The sequence below is a fragment of the Chanodichthys erythropterus genome, chromosome 15 (genome assembly GCF_024489055.1).
Source record: "Chanodichthys erythropterus isolate Z2021 chromosome 15, ASM2448905v1, whole genome shotgun sequence".
Lineage (NCBI taxonomy): Eukaryota > Metazoa > Chordata > Actinopteri > Cypriniformes > Xenocyprididae > Chanodichthys > Chanodichthys erythropterus.
The window spans coordinates 9,632,207-9,652,413 of record NC_090235.1 but is presented as its reverse complement, the minus strand read 5'-3'; the positions used below and the strand labels follow the sequence as shown (position 1 = coordinate 9,652,413).

At 36.7% G+C, this 20,207-nt stretch overlaps 1 protein-coding gene across 1 annotated transcript; it reads left to right on the top strand.

Annotated features, from left to right (window-relative positions):
- The first annotated feature begins 453 nt into the window (after positions 1–453).
- LOC137037129 (E3 ubiquitin-protein ligase TRIM39-like) lies at positions 454–19,088 on the top strand. The gene is made up of 7 exons (XM_067410950.1): positions 454–636; positions 15,553–16,124; positions 16,233–16,328; positions 16,908–17,141; positions 17,233–17,371; positions 17,921–17,956; positions 18,111–19,088. The coding sequence occupies exons 2-7, from the start codon at positions 15,555–15,557 to the stop codon at positions 18,656–18,658; spliced, it is 1,623 nt and encodes a 540-aa protein (XP_067267051.1). The 5' UTR covers positions 454–636; positions 15,553–15,554; the 3' UTR covers positions 18,659–19,088.
- The last annotated feature ends 1,119 nt before the right edge of the window (positions 19,089–20,207 follow it).

The following is a 20,207-nucleotide window of genomic DNA, read 5'->3' as shown; positions in this document are numbered from 1 at the left end:
CAGCTTCCAGAAGAGATCAGGTGTGCTCCAACAGTAGCCACATTCAAATCCAGACTCAAAACACATCTTTTTATCTATGCATTTGCTGATTGAGCACTGTGCTATGTCCGAACTGTTTGCACTTTATTTTATACGTATTATCTTTTTATTCTTTTAATTCCTTTTCCTGTTTTTATTTCATTTTTAATGTATTTTATATCTTGTATGTGTCATCTTGTTATTCTGACTTTTACTGTTATTTCTATTATGTTCTATTTTTATTATTCTTTTTTATGTAAAGCACTTTGAATTACCATTGTGTATGAAATGTGCTATACAAAATAAAATTGCCTTGCCTTGCCATTAACCGAAAAGATTGAAAAAATGATTGCACAACCACCAAATGTGGCGATGTGTACTAAGTAGGCTATGTAAATCGCCATTTAACAAAAGAAGAAGAAGGAAGTAGAATGGCGCGCTTTTTCTTGGCGTTTGTTATGGTAAATCATCGATTCGTCGCTCTGTTGAGGATGTCTTGTGTTTTAAACGGGAACATACACTGAGTTGGCTTTACTCCCAGACGGATTTTTTGAACCAGCATACCTCGAGTAAGCAAGGTTTGGGTTAATCAACCGAGAGTTAAGGGTATTTGTGACGGTAAGTTAACTTTGCTTTCTAGAATACCCGCATGAAAACAGACACATGAACTCAACACACTGAATACAGAGACAAATGTAAATGTGTAAATACAAGAGGAGCTCTGACATCACTGTAGTTCAGAAAGAATATGAACACATGAACAAACGATCAACCTCTTTAAACAACACAATATTTATTTATCGATCTGTTCAAAGAGTCTTGTGAACACATCTGATACTCACAGGTAATGATAGAAATATAAGAGCGATTGAGCTGAACAGGTTTCTAATGGAATTGTTCAGGTTTAGTATTTTTGTTAAACTGGGATGAGTTGAACAATTTGTCAAATACCCAACTGCTTTAGTTGTTTACTGTACTGAAATGGTATCAGAATAGTATTAAACTTGTGATTTGTTTGGTTTCAAAGCAAAGTTTGGTGTTTCTGTCATTTTGTCACATGACATAAAGGCTAAAGAAATTAACTGCAGACAGACTAAACACAAACCTGCAGCTGAAAATCAAGATTAAAACCACTAATTCATACATACTTGGACACAATATATCAGTTAAAGGTGCAATATGTAAGATTTTCTGTCTGCTAGAGGTCGATAGAGTCCTATTCAAAACAAAAGCCTAGCTTCCCAGATAACACACATACGTCGGGCCGATGTTGTCTCGATGGACAAAGTTCTATCGCCGGGACGTAGCTCACGGAGCGTTTGCTCATCGGGAAAATGTCGCCGAGACGTCGGCCTCTGATCGCGAATGCTCTCTGGCCGATGCGTGGACGATGCAAAGCTGTAAATACTGGCCGCTGTGCAGGGGCTTTATATGGCCTTTATTTATTTAGGCTGAACCTTTCAGGCTACACCGATAGAACATTGACACACAATCAACCTAGAATCGATGTTTCTCACGACATCAAAGACCAACGTCACACACGCCATTCAAAACTAACGGAAAATCGACGCGAATCGTTTGCTTACCTTATGCTGAAACGATGCTGATTTCAGTTGGGCTAAAGTTTTACACAGTTAACACATTTTCGTTTTAAAAAATCTCAAATACTTAATACTAATAGATAAATGAGCATGCTTATGTAATAATCACACATCACATTCAGTTAACATTGTTTTAATATTTACAAAATACAGTTACATATAGCCTGCATGTTTAGCCTCCTATACAAACCGTCAATATGACTAATAGAGAAGGCATTTACATTCAAATACAGAGGATTACATGAAAATTACAGGCTTAACAGTCTCAAGTTAAATATTTACTCATGAACAAAACTGGTCATGTTCTTTTGTACATGTTATTTTTATTGGAGCACAAAAGGAAATGTAAGGCAGAACATCAAGAGACTGACAGTCTCAGTCATAATTCACTATCACAGTTTCTCTTCTAATGGTGACTGAGACTGTGACTCTCTCCTTTTGTGTTCCACAAAAATAAGACATATGGGTGAGTAGATGGTTTATAAAGAAATCTTACCCTTGAAAACGGAGGACAGAAGAATATAGCAGATGAATTGGTTTTCCTTTGTAATTAAAATGTAAGTTCCTCGCTCTTGTATTGCCAGGAATGTAAACTCCTTGGGTGAAAAAGGTGACAAAGATGTAACCCACAATTTCAATAGCATAGACAAAACTATTTTTAATTACTTTAAAAAAAAAACACATATTATGGGTCAAAAAAGAGGTTTAACCCAAACTGAAAAATCATTAAATGCCCATGAGAAGGATGCAATACTAGAGAAACCGGAAAATTAAAGTATGACCATTGGACGAGAAATACTGATTAGGTCAGCAGGGTCCAGCCAATCCCTTGTTAACAATTAAATATCACTTGTTTATATATTGATTATACACAAAATGAATAGTAGTTAATAAGATAGACGTGGTTTGTCATTGGTAAAATGAGACTGGAAATTTAATCAGGATATTGTCTCAAATTATGCATGTGCTGTATAATATATAGTATTATTGTAGCAAAACTGAGCTCCTGTGACAGTGGAATCTGTAGAGAATATTTCAGTAAAGTCACTGAGAAAATGTATTAGGATTTTCAAACTTGTAGTTTTCTTTTCTTTTCTCTCTCACAACCACAACAGTTAAATTTGTACTAATCTTATTCTACGAATTCAAATTATTCTCAAAGGCTCAAATTTTTGCTGATCATTCAAATAAATGACCTGTAATGAAAAAAATCCTATCATCCATAAAAATGACTTCTATCCCTCTCTAACATAGTCTTAAATATTAATTGTAAAATAGTAGCATTTATAATAAATTATTGGCTTCTTTTCATTTCTTGCCAAAACCATAATTCTACAGTGCAAGGCAATTTTGGGGTGGTGCTGTGTTGATTACTGATTGATTAATAATAATAATGACAAGAAAATGTTTATCACTGCATAGAGCACATGTTTGAGTGGGATGTCACATACTGATATGTCATATGTGAGATCTCGCATACTTCACACTTTTGATACAGGTGTGCTGCAACTGCAGAATAAGGTGCGGTCACACTACGCTTTTCATTCCACTGACCTCCATTCATATGCAGACAAATGCGGGAGACCAGAAACACAAGCTCATGCAAAAAAATTGGTTTGGAACTCTGACCTGTGAATTCACATCACACGACTATGTGTAAAGAGTACAAAATCGCTACAAGAAGGTGTGACCTAATGGCTAAATTTAAAAAAAAAAGTGTAGTAAAGTCGAGTAGACTGTATATTTTTATATTTTGAATATACTATTTGTTAAATGTTGAATTCATGTTTATAAAAAGACTCTGCAGACGTCATATCACGCCAGTTGCAGTGTCCGAAGAAATTTCGCATGCTCAAAGTAATGTGTCCGCAGCTTAAATGTGAGCATATGAATATCCTAATTTCTGTTTCATAGAATAGGACTTGTGCACCACCAGAAAAGAATTTGAAAAGGTTTAACTGTTGTGTTGTTTGTAAGAGAAAAAGAGAGGGAAAAGTTTGCAACGTCTATTAGATATGATTATTCTTTACAACTAGAAATCCCAGTGTCACAGGTGCTCAGTTTTGCTATAGTAATACCCTCACAGAACATGGTAGTAATCAGCCATCCATGCAAAAGCAGAGGTCGGTGTGGTGTACTGTTGGTACATCTGTCCAGGCCAAGATCTGATGTTTTCATGCCTTCAGCTGGGGATCCCAGAGACCCTGCAATAAAAATAGTAGAGTTCAAAATCCATTGTACATGCCCATTACAAAGTATCGCATCTGGTAACATAAATCAACATTCCAGGTTCAATTTAACTTTAGCTCAATAGACGATATTTGTAGCATAATATTGCCCAACAGAAGCAGTTTTGACTTGCACTCTGAATATTCCTTTAATATGGCATTTTGTGAGAGGCCTTGTCACATTTTCTCCTACAAGTAATTTTTATTCAAAATTAATGATTAATGTAAAATATAAAGAATTCATGCATTTACAAACCTCATTTGGATAAATATGATGGTTTACACAGGAAAGCCTGTCAGTGATGGGCTGTAATGAAAAAGAAAAGACACATAACATATATACCTATTAAAATAGACTAATACGGATTGAAGTTGTGATCAGTCTCTTGATCTCGGTAGTGGCAGCTATTGGGGAAACTCACCATCTTCACGGCATCAAGGCCACATCCTGAAGAATCTCAGCGCCAAACGCTGGGGATCACATCTCATCTGGTAACCAGAGCACAGCCATAATTGTAAGAACTCTAATGACATCTTTACCCCCTGATATTGTATTGGTGATTTTAATTTAAACATTTTAGAGGCCTAAAGCTGTCGACCCCCTGAACCAGTCAGCATTTAAAGTATTTAAGTATTTGGTAACACTTTACAATAAGGTCCATTAGTTAACATTAGATACTAATACATTATTAAAATCTTGTTAACATGTAACTAAAACTTGTTAAAACAGTTAAAGCACTGTGAACTAACATGAACAAACAATGAACAACTGTATTTTCATTAACTAACATTAACAAAAATTAGTAAATACAGCAACAAATGTATTGCTCATAGTTAGTTCATGTTAGTTAATACATCAACTAATGTTTAACAAATGAAACTTCTTGTAAAGAGTTACCAAATATTTAGTAAAACGTATTTAAGAATGTATCAGTAAAAAATACATATAAATAAATAACTAAAAAAAGACCTAGAGAAAATATATTAATGACCATAACATCCTGTTATCATAATAGTTTATCATAACTACAACCACTAAAACATTATTTGTCACCTCATCTCATTTCGCTGATTATTTTATGCTAAAGGATTTTTTCACAGACACTCTCACTGAAACAACCAGGGGTTAAAGGGTTAGTTCATCCAAAAATAAAAAGAATGTCATTAATTACTCACCCTCATGTCGTTCCACACCCGTAAGACCTTCATTCATCTTCTGAACACAAATTAAGATATTTTTGTTGAAATCCGATGGCTCTGTGAGGCCTGCATAGCCAGCAATGACATTTCCTCTCTCAAGATCCATTAATGTACTAAAAACATATTTAAATCAGTTCATGTGAGTACAGTGGTTCAATATTAATATTATAAAGCCACTAGAATATTTTTGGTGTGCCAAAAAACAAAATAACGACTTATATAGTGATGGCGGATTTCAAAACACTGCTTCAGGAAGCATCGGAGCGTTATGAATCAGCGTATCGAATCAGCGGTTCGAAGCGACAAAGTCACGTGATTTCAGCAGTTTGACACGATCCGAATCATGATTCGATACACTGCTTCAGGAAGCTTTGGAGTGTTATGAATCAGTGTTTTGAAATCGGCCATCACTATACAAGTCGTTATTTTGTTTTTTGGCACACCAAAAATATTCTCGTCGCTTTATAATATTAATATTGAACCACTGTACTCACATGAACTGATTTAAATATGTTTTTAGTACATTAATGGATCTTGAGAGAGGAAATGTCATTGCTGGCTATGCAGGCCTCACTGAGCCATCGGATTTCAACAAAAATATCTTAATTTGTGTTCTGAAGATTAATGAAGATCTTGCGGGTGTGGAAGGACATGAGGGTGAGTAATTAATGGCGTTATTTTCATTTTTGGGTGAACTAACCCTTTAATGATTTTAAAATGTGATTTTTTTTTTTTTTTTTTTTTTTTTTCAAAAACAAAAAAAAATCTTACAGACCCCAAACTTTTGAACAGTAGTGTATGTTTGAGGATTTGCTTACTGGTTATATGGTTTTTAGCCTGAGATTTTCTTGGACAGGAGTGCAGGCCATCAGCATGGAAGAATCTAGAAACATAACAAACAGTTTATCACAGAGCCTATATAATGTCAGGTTCATTAGAATCAAACCAGCTACAGCAAATGTGAAATGCAGGTAAGAGAAAGTAGAATAAACAGAATATATAAACAAAAATTTATTAACAAAATTTGTTTTAGGCTTACTTCATTTTATATTGATCTGTGTTACTTACGTTTGGATGTCAGAACCTTACAAACTGTAATATTAAAAAATTATTTTGCAAAAGAAAATAACATGCATGGTGATATAGGTAAAATATTTTGTGGGGCAACACTTTGGAATGGGAAACATATTTACTATTAACTTTTGCCTCAAACTCTTAATATACTACTTATTAATAGTCCGTAAGGTAGTTCTAGTTTAAAGTGAGAATTGATCCCCATACTAAAGTGTTACCCTTTGTGGAAAAAATGCGTATGAAGTTAGTTAATGAGCTTTCTCAGTTCACCTGAGTTTCCTAAAGTTACTCCTGTCAGCAGCTCTTCCTCCTCCGGTGTTGTAGATTTGTTCACTCCTGAAAACACAGAACATTTTTTCTTCAATGTGATTGGTATTAAATGATTAAACATTAAATGTAATCGAGGTAATTTGTTTACCATGAGAGATCATTTCATTTCGTTTCATTTGATTTTCGCGCTTCCTGTAAGTGATGTCATATAGCAGTTTATATAAATTAGCTCACTTTCAATTACCCATTGACAGATTACCAACAAAACCTTAGCAAAACTATCAAAGCCTCTCTTCTGAACATAAAGATGTGATTAAAAACGCAAACTTTCATAAGAGCTCAGTACATTAGCCAAACTGAAAACGGTTATGCTAACGGACTTTTTCGAAGAAAATAAACTATTTCAATAAAGTAGATATTCGACAGAAGCGTGTCAATTACAGGTAAGAAACGTATCCAGAACAGTTTTATATTATTTATGTGATTTTAGGGACTAAACTCACCCGAAAGCAGAGAAAGCAACAGCGAGAGACGGAGATTTTGCAGCTTGTCCGTTACTGCGGTTCACTGTTACCTTACCATGGGTACCTTACAGTTACCTTCTCCAGTGTTTGAACGTTCAAAGTCAAAGTCACGCAGCATTTTAAACATCTAACATTACCAGTTTAATGACTTGATCCGTTTATTTTGCAGAGGACGGGATATGTTCAGATAATTTGGCTACTTACAAAAACTTTTCTGAACCAAACAAGCTGGGCTAACCTCGCATTCCGCTGCTCATCTGCCCTTCGCCTCCGAGAAATTGAGATTACAAACTGCCTGTAGTAAACAGAGTGCCAGTAACTTTTAAGTGTCACAGAATTATAAAAAGATTTTTCTAATTTACTTAAAGTGAAAACTTACCTGAAAACCATGCACAGATGTCGCCGGAGTCGCCATTTCTCTCGTCGGTTGCAGAGATGAATGGTCACGCGCAGAAAAGCGCGGCATATCGGCCTGCAGTCGTGATCCGACCCAAAGCCAACGAGCTGGAGATAGAGCTTTGACTGAAGACACGCGCCTATGCCTGGCCGATCCTTATTAGATGTTACAGATATGAAGCCGACGTTCCGCTCTGCAGCCGACGAGTAAAATTTTAGTCTTAAGTGTGACAAAATTCTAAGAATGACGTAATTTTACTCTTATTCTTAGACTGAAGAATAAGTGTGATTCATAAAGGTTCCTAAGTGCCAAGACTAGGTCTTAGCTCTTAAATTATTTAAGAGAGCTGGAGAGGTGTCTTAACCTAGTTAAGAGTAACAAGATGACAGCAAAGAAGAGGAGATATAGCCTACGCTTTCCAATGAAGATATGCTGTATTGGAGTTATATGATGACATGGAGTTGATAAAATGATATAAACTTGATTGTCAAATCTTTTTGTAACTGACCTAATAAGAAATGTAATAACTTTAAATAAATGTAATAAATATTACTTAAATAATAATTAATATGTGTAATGCATTTTAATACATTTAAAAGGTGATGTATGCAATTTTTCAAATTCGTTGTTGAACACTGTTGATATTTGAAATCAACCCAAACAAACACACCCCTCTCTTCATTGCGCTGCCACCAAAACTAATACTCCAATCCTAACCTCGGGTGGCGCCACCCTGCTCTGAATTGGTCTAGAACCCTGGTCCGATCGCTGCTGGCATGTGAGGCGAATGCACAACCAATGATGGTAAACAAGCACAGCTAGTCAATGTGCTAGTCAATGTGCTTACATCTTTTAACACATTTTTAAAAGTTTAATTAAGTTGAATTAAGGTTGAAGATGTCAATTTTCATATGGCTGGACATCACATTTGGCCTCTACTCTATGGCAGTTCATTGACTTTCCAACTGACCATCAAACCATGCGGCAAAAGCAAGCCACTTTTATGTTGACTGTGGGCTTCCCTGGAGTTGTTGGAGCCGTTGATGAACTCATGACAAATCATTGCTCTAACTGTAAATGAGGAGACATAAATCAATAGAAAAAGATTCCACACCATCAATACTAATTTGTGATAATTTTGCACAATGAAAAGCTATTGCTTAAGAAGAAAAAAATAGCACTTAAGAATCCATCTTACACTTTACTAAAAGTTGCTTTTAGCTTCTTTATGAAAGTATCTTACTCTTAGAAAACCCCTACTCTTTACTAAGAATTTTTTGACACTTAAGTCAAAACTTTTGACTATTTGACTATTCTTAAGAGCATTTCTGAGTTTTATAGTTTTATACATACGGGCCCTGATCTTTAAACTGGACAATTGTCATTTTCAAACTCCTGTTGTCCGTGAGCTTGCCGCCGCCGGGCTGCTGCGAGCCCTCTTCCCGCTAACGTCCCCACCACGTTCGGCTCTTCTGTTGGGTGAGTCACCGCTCTCTCAGTCGCTTGCGCTGTTCATTTAAATTCAATTGCTATCTGGGTGTGTTATCTCCTATTTAGTTTGCTGTATTTGGTGAAGTGGCGTTCAGGGTCTGGCTAACGTGGTTTTTGCCTGTGATTGGCTCGCATTTGCTTAGTACTAACATGCCTCGGGCAAAACTTTTTCTTTTTCTTTTTTCTTCTCTTATCTGTCTCATTTTTTTCACTTCCAAAATGGATATTGGATATTTACCATCGCAGCTAAGGGCCTTGAACTGCCACCCGCGTCTCGATTCTGTGACGTATGAATGCTGCCGGAGTCTAGGGATTCTCCGGCGCCCTCGATACATACACCGCTTGCGGCGTGTCTTCAGGAGTACCTATTGCTCTAAGCCTGATACCCCTCCGTGCATTTGGACTAATCATAGATCGTTGTCCATGCCCAGACAAGTACCCGCCGGCAATACTACACATCGCTCTTTAATTTATCTCACTGATGCCCAACAACGTACCGCTAACTTGAATTCCCTGCATCGTCATTTTGCGCTTCTGAACTGTCGATCAATATCGGACAAAGCCCCTTATCTCAATTAAATTATCACTGACAATAAGCTCGACATTTTTCTTCTCACTGAAACTTGGCAAGTTCCGGATCATTTTCTGCAGCTGAATCTTCTCGCACCTGAAGGATATCAATATCTGTCCAGACCTCGTCTGCATAGTAAAAGGGGTGGTCTCGCTGTCATTTACCGGGACAATCTCCGTCTCACGCAACTTCATTTTCATGATACCAATTCATTTGAATATATGGTATTAAAAGCTGACTCTCTTATAATTATCCTGCTGTATCGTCCTCCTAAAGCCCTGTCCAACTTTTTTTCTGAACTCAGTGAACTGTTAACCCTTGCCTGTTCATTGTCATTTCCCATTCTCCTGCTTGGTGACTTCAATATTCATGTCGATACTGTTTGCTCTAACACTAATCAATTAATGTCTGTTTTTGAATGTTTTAATCTGATTCGGCATGTTCATTTTCCTACCATACTCGTGGTCATATCCTTGATCTGATATGTACATCAAGGGTTGATATCTGTTCCATCTCTTCTTCTGATACTGGTATCTCTGATCACAAACTTCTTGATTTTAGCTTAAGTCTGCCTATGCGTAAGAAATGCCTTAAAACTGTTATTTCATACCGCAATCTGAAAGCTATTGATACTGCATCATTCTGTACCTCTATTGTTTCTTCAAACCTCTCAGATGTCTTTGATATTTCTTCTCCCTCCATGATATTATCTAACTATCACTCCATAATTTCTGAAATCTTATAGCAGCATGCTCCTATTAAGACCAGAAATGTCCCTTCCACACACTCTTCTCCTTGGTATACCCCTGAGCTCCGTATTCTCAAAGCTACTGGTAGACGGTGTTTTGCGGTGTGTATTTTGATCTTAACACCTTTTAACCTTATTATTTATTATTCTCAGGTTAGGTAAAGTAAGTCGAGTCTGGCCTAAATTATAAGCATTTTAAATTACTTACAATTTGGTCAGAAGATTCCTCTGTGGTATGTTCTTGTTCAAAGTCTTAAAGGGATAGTTCACCCAAAAATGAAAATTTGATGTTTATCTGCTTACCCCCAGTGCATCCAAGATGTAGGTGACTTTGTTTCGATTCGTTTGGTCTGATCGCGCTCTGACAGCGGCAGTGATGTCTCGCTCTCATTGAAGTATATGCGCGAGACATCACTGCCGCTGCCACAGAGCGTGATCAGACCAAACGAATCGAGTGATGAATGCCGTTGGACATAGTGGTGTATTAGAGGTAAAAAATGATATAAATACTGTTCGGTTTCTCGCACAAACCGATGGTTTCGTGTCTTAGGACATCAATGTGTCGTCACGAGCCGCAGGGTTTAATTTGGATTTGTCTATCGTGTTTTATTTACTCTTATAGTCCAAGTTCCCGCTGACTTGCGTTATACCACTGATAGACGGCAACGGTTGGAGTTAAAATCATCATTTGTGTTCTACTGAAGAAACAAAGACACCTACATCTTGGATGCACTGGGGGTAAGCAGATAAACATCAAATTTTCATTTTTGGGTGAACTATCCCTTTAAAACACTATAAATCAAGCTAAGGTAGGCAGCTTTTGTAATCAATTAAATTTCTTTTAATTGGTTACTTTTCTTTTTATAATAAACAAAAAGTAAAGGCAAATAAAACTTCATCATTAAAGTATAAAATACAGTAATCACTCTTGAGTCAAAGGTGTAGTCAACTCTGGGCTTCCCATCTTCAGCTTGGGGTTTCTTGTCCTCAGCTCTGGGCTTCTAGGCTTCGGGGGTACTGACGTATCAGTATCCGAAGAGGCAATCAACTCATCAGTCTTTTAGACTTGTGTTGTTTATTGCAGACGTTTGGTTCTTGAGTGACGTACGTTGTAACTTTCCCAAAGTTTCCAGACACTTCTCAAGGCCTCGCAGGTGCAAGCTGTCTGGCTTTTGTGTCCTTGAACTCCAGTAAACTCAGCCAAGATGGCTGATGTCCTTATAAGGTTCTAGGAGTAGAACCACAGTTCTCTGTGTCCTTGAGCACACACACATAGAACCACACACACTTCTGTGTGCTGCAGTCCAGTTCTGCTCCTCCTTCTCATGGACAGGCACACACACATATCTAACAATAACTGTACATTTCTGGCCATACAGTATAATGCATTTCTTAGAAACAAACAAATATAAATAACAATAATATTGTAAGCAATGCCTAATATTTAATACATTGGCCGAATGTGTAGCAACAGACATCCAAAATCTTAACATGGAGGCAGGGTAATTGCATTTTCTTGATATAACACAACAACGGCTTGAGCGTCTCTATAGAAAAACCGGTCTTACTGTACATTATTTAGCCTTTCTCGATCATCTCAAAATATACAAATCTGCTCTTATCTCAGCTCGCTCTAGTTTTGTCTCTGCCACAATTAATAAATCAAGTAACTGGCCAAAAGCATTATTCAATACAATAAATAAGCTCACTAAACCTCCACCTCAATATTCCCTATCTTCTAATGAGCTTTGCTGTTCTTTTCTGGACTATTTGCTTGAAAAGACAGATGCCGTCCACCAATGCTTCTCTACTGATACAAAGCTCAACTATCCACCAAATCTATCCAGTCAAACTCTGTCTTGTTTTTCTTTGACAACCCCATCTTCTGTCTCTAAGTTAATCTTGAAATCCAACTCTTCTTCCTGTCAACTTGATCCTGCTCCTACTTCTCTCCTGAAACTTTGCCATTCTTCCATCTCTGCACCTATCTCTCACTTCATCAATACATCTCTTACCTCTGCTTCATTTCCTCTACCACTCAAAACTGCTGCAGTTACCCCTGTTCTCAAGAAACCCAGCCTCGACCCCTCTGTTCTATCTAATTACCGTCCTATTTCAAATTTACCCTTCATAGCAAAATTACTGGAAAGCACTGTTGCCTCCCAACTCCAGTCTTTTCTAGTTGAAAATAATCTCTTCGATCCCTTTCAATCTGGTTTTCGCCCCCTCCATAGTACCGAAACTACACTTATAAAGGTTGTGAATGATCTACTGCTTACTGCTGATTCTGGTTTTCTGTCTATACTTCTGCTACTTGATCTCAGCTCTGCATTTGACACAGTCTCCCATGAATTACTTGTTTCTCGTCTCTCTGATTTGGGTATTTCTGGTTCTGCTCTTTCTTGGTTTTCTTCCTATCTCTCTGACAGACAATTTTACATCTCAGTTAAGGATTTTCGATCACCGACTGTCCCCCTGAAGAGAGGTGTTCCCCAGGGATCTGTTCTTGGGCCGTTATTATTCATAATTTACATCATACCACTTGGTCAGATTTTACAACGTCATGGTCTTAACTATCATTTTTACGCTGATGACATTCAATTATACTCAATCTGCACACCTACTCCACCTCCCCAAACAGACAAAATCTCTGCTTGTGTTAAAGAAATAAAAAATTGGCTTAATTCAAATTTTCTAAAACTCAACATGGCCAAAACTGAGATTTTCATTGGAATTCTCTCACTTACTAGCCATATTTCTACAAATCTCACCTGTGAAATAGATGGTTCTCATATCAAAACATCCAATACTGTTAAAAATTTAGGTGTAATCATTGACTCCACCCTTTCCTTTCAGTCTCATATTTCCTCTATAACCAAATCTGCATTCTTTCACCTACGTCGCATTGCCCAACTCCGTCCCTTCATCAGTACCAAAGATGCCAAAACTGTCATCCATGCATTTGTCTCATCACGCCTTGATTACTGTAATGCCCTCTTCATTGGTCTACCTGCCAGCTCCATTTCCAGATTACAATACATTCAAAACTCTGCTGCTAGAATACTCACCCACACCAAGTGTTCTGCTCACATCACCCCAATTCTGTATGATCTCTACTGGCTTCCAGTTGCCTACCGTATTAAATTCAAAATTCTTCTGCTCATTTTTAAATCTTTGCATGGTTTGGCTCCCCCTTATCTCTGTAATATGCTCGTCCCCTATACTCCAACTCGCTCACTACGTTCCTCTGACTCTGGCCTTCTCGTTGTCCCTCGGCATCGCCTCTCTTCAATGGGGGGCAGATCATTCAGTGTTATTGCACCCAAACTCTGGAATTCTCTCCCACGCTCACTCTGTTGTGTCAATAATATCTCTGAATTTAAATCATTACTCAAAACTCACCTATTTTCTGAATGTTATACCCCTGATTTGATTAATTGATTACTCTGCATTATTACTATTATTTCTCTGAATGTTATGTCTCTTAAGTCCTGTTTTGTAATTTTGTACTTGACTCTATTTTTCTGTATCCATTATTGTTTCTCATCATTGTCTACTTATATTATCTCTTCCCTGTTAATTGTTCACTGTAAAGCATCCTTGAGCTCTGGAAAGGCGCTATATAAATAAAACTTATTATTATTATTATTATTATTATTATTATTATTATTATTATTATTATTATTATTATTATTATTATTATTATTATCATCAACCGTCGAAGTTTAGTTCCAATACTCAAGAATGCAAGAACAGAGGACGCATTAAAGTACCCGGATGTGTTCTTGATATTGAGGATGCATCAAATGCAAACTTGAGAGAATCGAACCGTTAAAAATCCCAGAAGACGATGCGGGTGGTTGACGTACGGAAGCCTGCAAGCTTTAAAATTATCGTTCTCGCTTATGAGATTCACGAGCCGTCACGTATATGCGAGCTTGTCGCGGGAAAGTAAACATTTGTCCGTTTGTTTTACTTAATTTTAATAAAGTGATAACCTGAAGAAAGCCTGCAGTATTTTTATTGGAATATAAAAAAATCTTAACATTGACAAAGCATATGATAACACAAAGGCTACTTATTTTCATATACATGCGGTAAAATAAAAGTTATAAAATTATATGAAAACAATCTATAATAATATGAAAGAAATCTTTTAATAGGTTATGCCATTTGCTTGTGAAGTTATGTTGCATTTATTGTAGCTGCTACTATGCTGGGAAGGTCAGCTGAGCAACAAGATCACAGCACATCTCAATTCTCAAATGATGCATTCTGTGTCTTCGCGTCCTTCCGAGTTTGTTCTTTCAAGGTCGCCGGGCAAGACCGGACTCTATGAGAACGTGAGTCCGTTCTCTGCATTCTTGGAATTGAGAAACAGCCATGATTTGGTGGCGCTCAAGCGCAAAACGGTCTTGCTGAGCACACATTGATACCAAGACGACAAAGAGGAAGTAGACGAAGACCCCTACAAACTATGGGTGCTCTGCCAGTTCTTGACCACACCAATAGATGTGTATTATATGCCATTCTATTTCTGTATTTGTTTTTGTTGTTGTTTTTTTTACATTCAAGAAATATAGTTGAGAATGTCTATTTCATAAATATTTATTTTCACTATATCATTCACTTGCACTGCTGTCACTGTGACTTATTTTCCCTACCATACCTGACTACCATCTCCTCATGTCATATGCCATATATGCCATTTTATATGAGTATTTTTATATTCTTTAATTGTATTAATTTCATAAATGTTTATTTGCACTACCGTTCACTTGCACTAAGAACAAGCGCCATATACTGTCAGTGAGTGAATTTGCACGTTCACTCGGCGCATCTCCAGTGAAAATCACTTGGGTATTAACACGAAAAACATCTCGAAAAACGCTGGCGATAAGTGCCCCAGTGTGTACGAGACTTGGTGACTTTTGTGGGCACATGCTATATCTACAAACATAAGTGATATTTGGTGTATGTTCATGTGACAAAAAAAAAGTACCTCTCAGGATGTTCAGACCCCACATTGAAAATGAATGGGGGTCGATTAAAATCAATAAATGTTCTTAATTTGTCAAATAAATTCAATAAATCAGCCACAATGCAGAACACAAATACAGAAATGAAGTGGCAACATTATAAAACATCCACAATGTGGAACGCTCTTGCTCGCATACACACTGAAATTTAATGTTGTTATAAGTGTTTGTTGTCCAGCAGTTGGCAGCAATTTTCCACTAACGTAAGTGAGTGATATTATGTTTGTTTAAAGAAAAATTGCATTATTTTGTTACAAAATCTCATCTTACTGTGTTGGGTCTGGGGAGACCCCAAACATTCTGAGTGTACAGTACACCCTAAACGAACAGCACATGACCACATTCAGACTAGCAGTGTAGGTGATTTTATCTTCATCATTTCTCTTTCCAGTGATGTCATCCTCCAGCGGTCCACTGACTGAGGATCTTCAGTGCTCCATATGTCTGGACGTGTTCACTGATCCAGTCAGCACTCCATGTGGACACAACTTCTGCAAGATCTGTCTGAATAAACACTGGGACAACAGCCAGACCTGCAAATGTCCATATTGTACAGAAACATTCAAGATCAGACCTGATCTCAAGATTAATACCACACTCCGAGAGCTTGTAGATCACTATAAAAAGAAAAGTCCTAAGAAAAAACCTGAAGTTCTGAAAAAACCTGAAGTTCTGTGTGACTTCTGTGAGGAAAGAAAGCTGAAAGCTCTGAAGTCGTGTCTGGTGTGTCAGAGCTCTTACTGTGAAACTCACCTGGAGCCTCATTTGAGAGTGGCAGGTTTAAAGAAACACAAACTGATCAATCCTGTGAGGAATCTGGAGGACTATATATGTCAGAAACACGAGAGACCTCTGGAGCTGTTCTGTAGAGATGATCAGACATGTGTGTGTCTAGTGTGTGGTGTAACAGACCACAAGAACCACAACACTGTTTCTTTAGAAGAGGAGAGTGAAGAGAAGAAGGTAGAAGTTACTGACAAGTTGATTTTAAGGGCTCTTATAATGAGGAGTCACATGTTCTTTGATATAAATGAATCCGTTATGAAAACATTGTGCATTCTCTATCTATAGACTCAACTGAAGAAGACACAAAAAGATCTGCAGCAGATGATCCAGGACAGAATCAAGAAGATTCAAGAAGTTAAACACTCAACAGAAGTCAGAAAAGTGAGTTTAAAATAATTAAATATGTATAATTTAAATGTCTATTATACATCATTTAGTTCCGGTTCTCTGGGGTTCCTGATACACAGTCTGCCAGCACTGGGACTTTATACTATTTTTACCACTCTTAATGAGCGAGTCATTGATTTTGATTCATTCGCTCTAATGATTTGTTCAAAAACTGATTCATTCACCACTAGTGCAACTTATTTGAAACTCTTTCCAGTGGTCTAAGTAAATGCAGACAAGGTAACTGACAGTAATTTCTCTAAAATGTAAGTTATTTTATAGTAACTTCTTTATTAAGTTGTTGTATAAAAGTAATATCACACAGTGTTGTTGCTCTAAATATCGACATGTCTGTGATTACCTGATCACTTAGTGAAGTAATAACACATTTCTCATCAATAAGACACATGATTTGAGGAATCATTCAGTGCAAACGGTACAGGATGAAGTTTAATTCTTCGGTTGAGAGATTTTGAAAACCCCTTAAAACATTTATCAATTATGAGCAGTAGTAATGTGGTTCTTGTCTTAGTAAACACGACTAATAATGTGTTGATTGTCCTGGTTGAGCAGAAAAACACAGAGGAGGAGAAAGCAGCCCGTGTCGAGCTCTTCACTGATCTCATCCGCTCCATTGAGAGATGTCAGACTGAACTGCTGGAGATGATGGAGGAGCAGCAGAAAGCAGCAGAGAAACAGGAGGAAGAGCTCATTGAAGAGCTGGAGCAGGAGATCACTGAGCTAAAGATGAGAAACACTGAGCTGGAGCAGCTCTCACACACTGAAGATCACCTCCACCTCCTACAGGTCAGTCAACATCTCTCTGATCAATGATAATGCAGTATATGACACCATAACACTCCCCATGATGAAGGATTTCTCCTCTCTCCTGCTGTAGATTTACTCATCCCTGTGCAGCTCTAGAAACACCAGGAACTGGTCTGAGATCAGTGTGAAGACTGATGAGAGTCTGGAGACTCTGAGGAGAGCTCTGACTCGACTGCAGGACACTATACAGGAGAAACTCACTCTAACTGGTACGTTCTTTAAGGGATTGAATTCTGTGAATATTGAAACTTGCATTGTGATCTATGATAACATAATCCAATTACAAAATGATCATGTGCAATGAGTTTAAACATTGGTCAGAACATATGCAAGTTATTGTAATCATAAATGTTAAATTATATATATAATTCGCTATAATATTCAATATCATTTTATAGCGTTATATCATAGCGAATGTATTCTTCCTGAGAAGATGGATTTGTGTGTGAAATGTCTGTCTTTTTTTTTTTTTATTGTATTTGCTGCATAATCAGCACTAATCTACTTCAAAATTGAATTAACATTGTTAGTCAAAAAATAACCTGCATAAAACAATTTCATTTTTTATAAAGAAGAATATTCAGAGCTCAAACTCAAAGCAAAATGATCATCTGCTTTGATCATCTAAATATCAGTAGAGACACATTGATCAGATAAAACATGTACACAATTCTTTAAATATAACTTTAAATCTTGTCTATAATTTTCATATATAAATGCATCTCAAAGATCTGATGATTTGTTTTTATTGTCATTAGTCTCTACAGATCTGAAGAGGATGCAGCAGTATGAAGGTACAGTGTGTGTCTGAACTACACTAGATTACATTCATATTCTCACAGCTTCATTACTGACCTACAGGATGATTAAACACTGATTAAATATTAAAAACATCATCACAAAGTATCTGTATTGTAAAATTGTGATTCATATTCTCTGTTTTCTCAGTGGATGTGACTCTGGATCCTGATACAGCTCATCCTAAACTCATCCTGTCTGATGATGGAAAACAAGTGACATGTGGAGACAAAAGACAGAAACTTCCAGACAACCCAGAGAGATTTGATACGTGTGTAGATGTCCTGGGAAAGGAGGGATTCTCCTCAGGGAGATTTTATTTTGAGGTGCAGGTGAAGGGAAAGACTGAATGGACCTTAGGAGTGGCCAGAGAATCCATTGACAGGAAGGGATTGATCACACTGTGTCCTGAGGATGGATTCTGGACTGTGGCTCTGATGAATGAAAATGAATATGAATCCTGTACTGGTCCTCCTGTCCCTCTGCCTCTGAGAGTGAAGCCGCAGCGGGTCGGTGTGTTTGTGGATTATGAGGAGGGTCTGGTCTCCTTTTATGATGTGGAGTCCAGCTCTCATATCTACTCTTTCACTGGTCAGGCTTTCACTGACAAACTCTATCCATATTTTAGCCCAGAATTTAATGATGGAGGTAAAAACTCAACTCCACTGATCATCACACCTGTCAAATACACTAAATGAATTTACACCCCAATGTGATAAAGATGATTATTTTTGTAATTGCAAATATGAAAACATGTGCTGCTGTTCAAAGGATGAAAGATGCATTTGTTAATCATTCGTTTTTTTCAATTTTTATTTTAATGCTCGTTTTAGTAAGTTCAACAAATTGTTTTTCAACATTTCATAACTACTCATGCCATTTCCCCCTACCTGACAAAGTGAAATTGCCTATAATGTTTACATCTAAATAAACTAAACTAGTAACCTTGGATCAATTGTTGTATCAAGGCTCTCTATCATCTCAATAAAAAATGTTCTGTAATATTACTGTGGTATATCAGATGGTAATACCTTGATATATATCATAGTACTGTATGATTATCACAGTCATATACCACGGTATGTACATGGTAGCCTACTTCTGTCATCCTTTTTGTATTTAGTTTCATTTCCATGGACTTGTTTTTAAATAAAGACTTTGAATTGATCATTTTCATTGTGCCTGTTAACCAGCACCTCACCAACAACTTCAAGGTACCTAAAAAAAAAAGTAAAAAGAAAAAAAGATTATGATCTTGGTAGTTTCCAAAAAAACAACAAAACACATGGTATTACCATGGTACCATGTCAAAGTTTACCATAAGAAAGTAGAATAATTCAGAAGTGCGTAAAAATTCCAAGACAAATTTGTTCTATTCAAATTATATATATATAATTTTTTTTTTTTTTTAAATAATACACTATTTCATATTATGTTTTGTTAATGAAGTTTGGGAGGAGCAGTTGCAGATAATTAACCTAATTAGCACAAGTGGAAAGCATTCAGCTAATCAACCAACAACAAGCGGTATATATGCTGCAGACATACCTCTGTTTTTTGACAGTTTATCAGCATCCCTCCACCACCTCATCTCCTTACTTCTAGTTCTGTCTACATCAGGGGGGAGTACTCTGGGTTCGGGTCAAAATTCCGAGCTAGGAGCCCTCCCCCGGACAGCACAAATTGTGTAATTTATAAAGCTATTCAGACATTCTCACATTGTATACACTAAAACAACACAAACACACACTCAGAACCAAACAAAACATAATATACCCCAAAACAACTGACAATAATTGAGAAGTCAGTCAAAACAAACCAATTTTGGGACAATTAGGAAAAACCTGAAGAAAAAAAAACCATGAAGTTGCAATTTAAAAAAAAAAATTCCAAACACTATTTAATAAAGTAGAAACAGACATTGTAACAAAATCAAATATCCATACAAACAATTGGAAATACTAGCAATTAAATACTGCCAATTAAAGATAACCAAAGTTCATTAGACTTTGCCATTAATGTAAAGAAACTCGAGAAAAAAAATTTAAAACACTTAAACCTAAAAAAAACAAAAAAAACATCTGGACCTGATGGGATATTAAATGAAATGATAAAACAATGTAGCACTAAATTCCAGTCAGCTGTTCTGAGATTATTCAATGTGGTTCTGAAATCAAGAACTGATAACACCCATTTTTTTTGGAAAAAAAAAATAAAACCCAGAATTGAAAAAAAATAATAATTACA

Coding starts and splice junctions, on each gene's coding strand:
- LOC137037129 (XM_067410950.1), top strand. CDS start 15,555: ATGTCATCCTCCAGCGGTCCACTGACTGAGGATCTTCAGTGCTCCATA. Junction 17,142..17,232: donor ATCACCTCCACCTCCTACAG/GTCAGTCAACAT, acceptor CTCCTGCTGTAG/ATTTACTCATCCCTGTGCAG. Junction 17,957..18,110: donor GAGGATGCAGCAGTATGAAG/GTACAGTGTGTG, acceptor CTGTTTTCTCAG/TGGATGTGACTCTGGATCCT.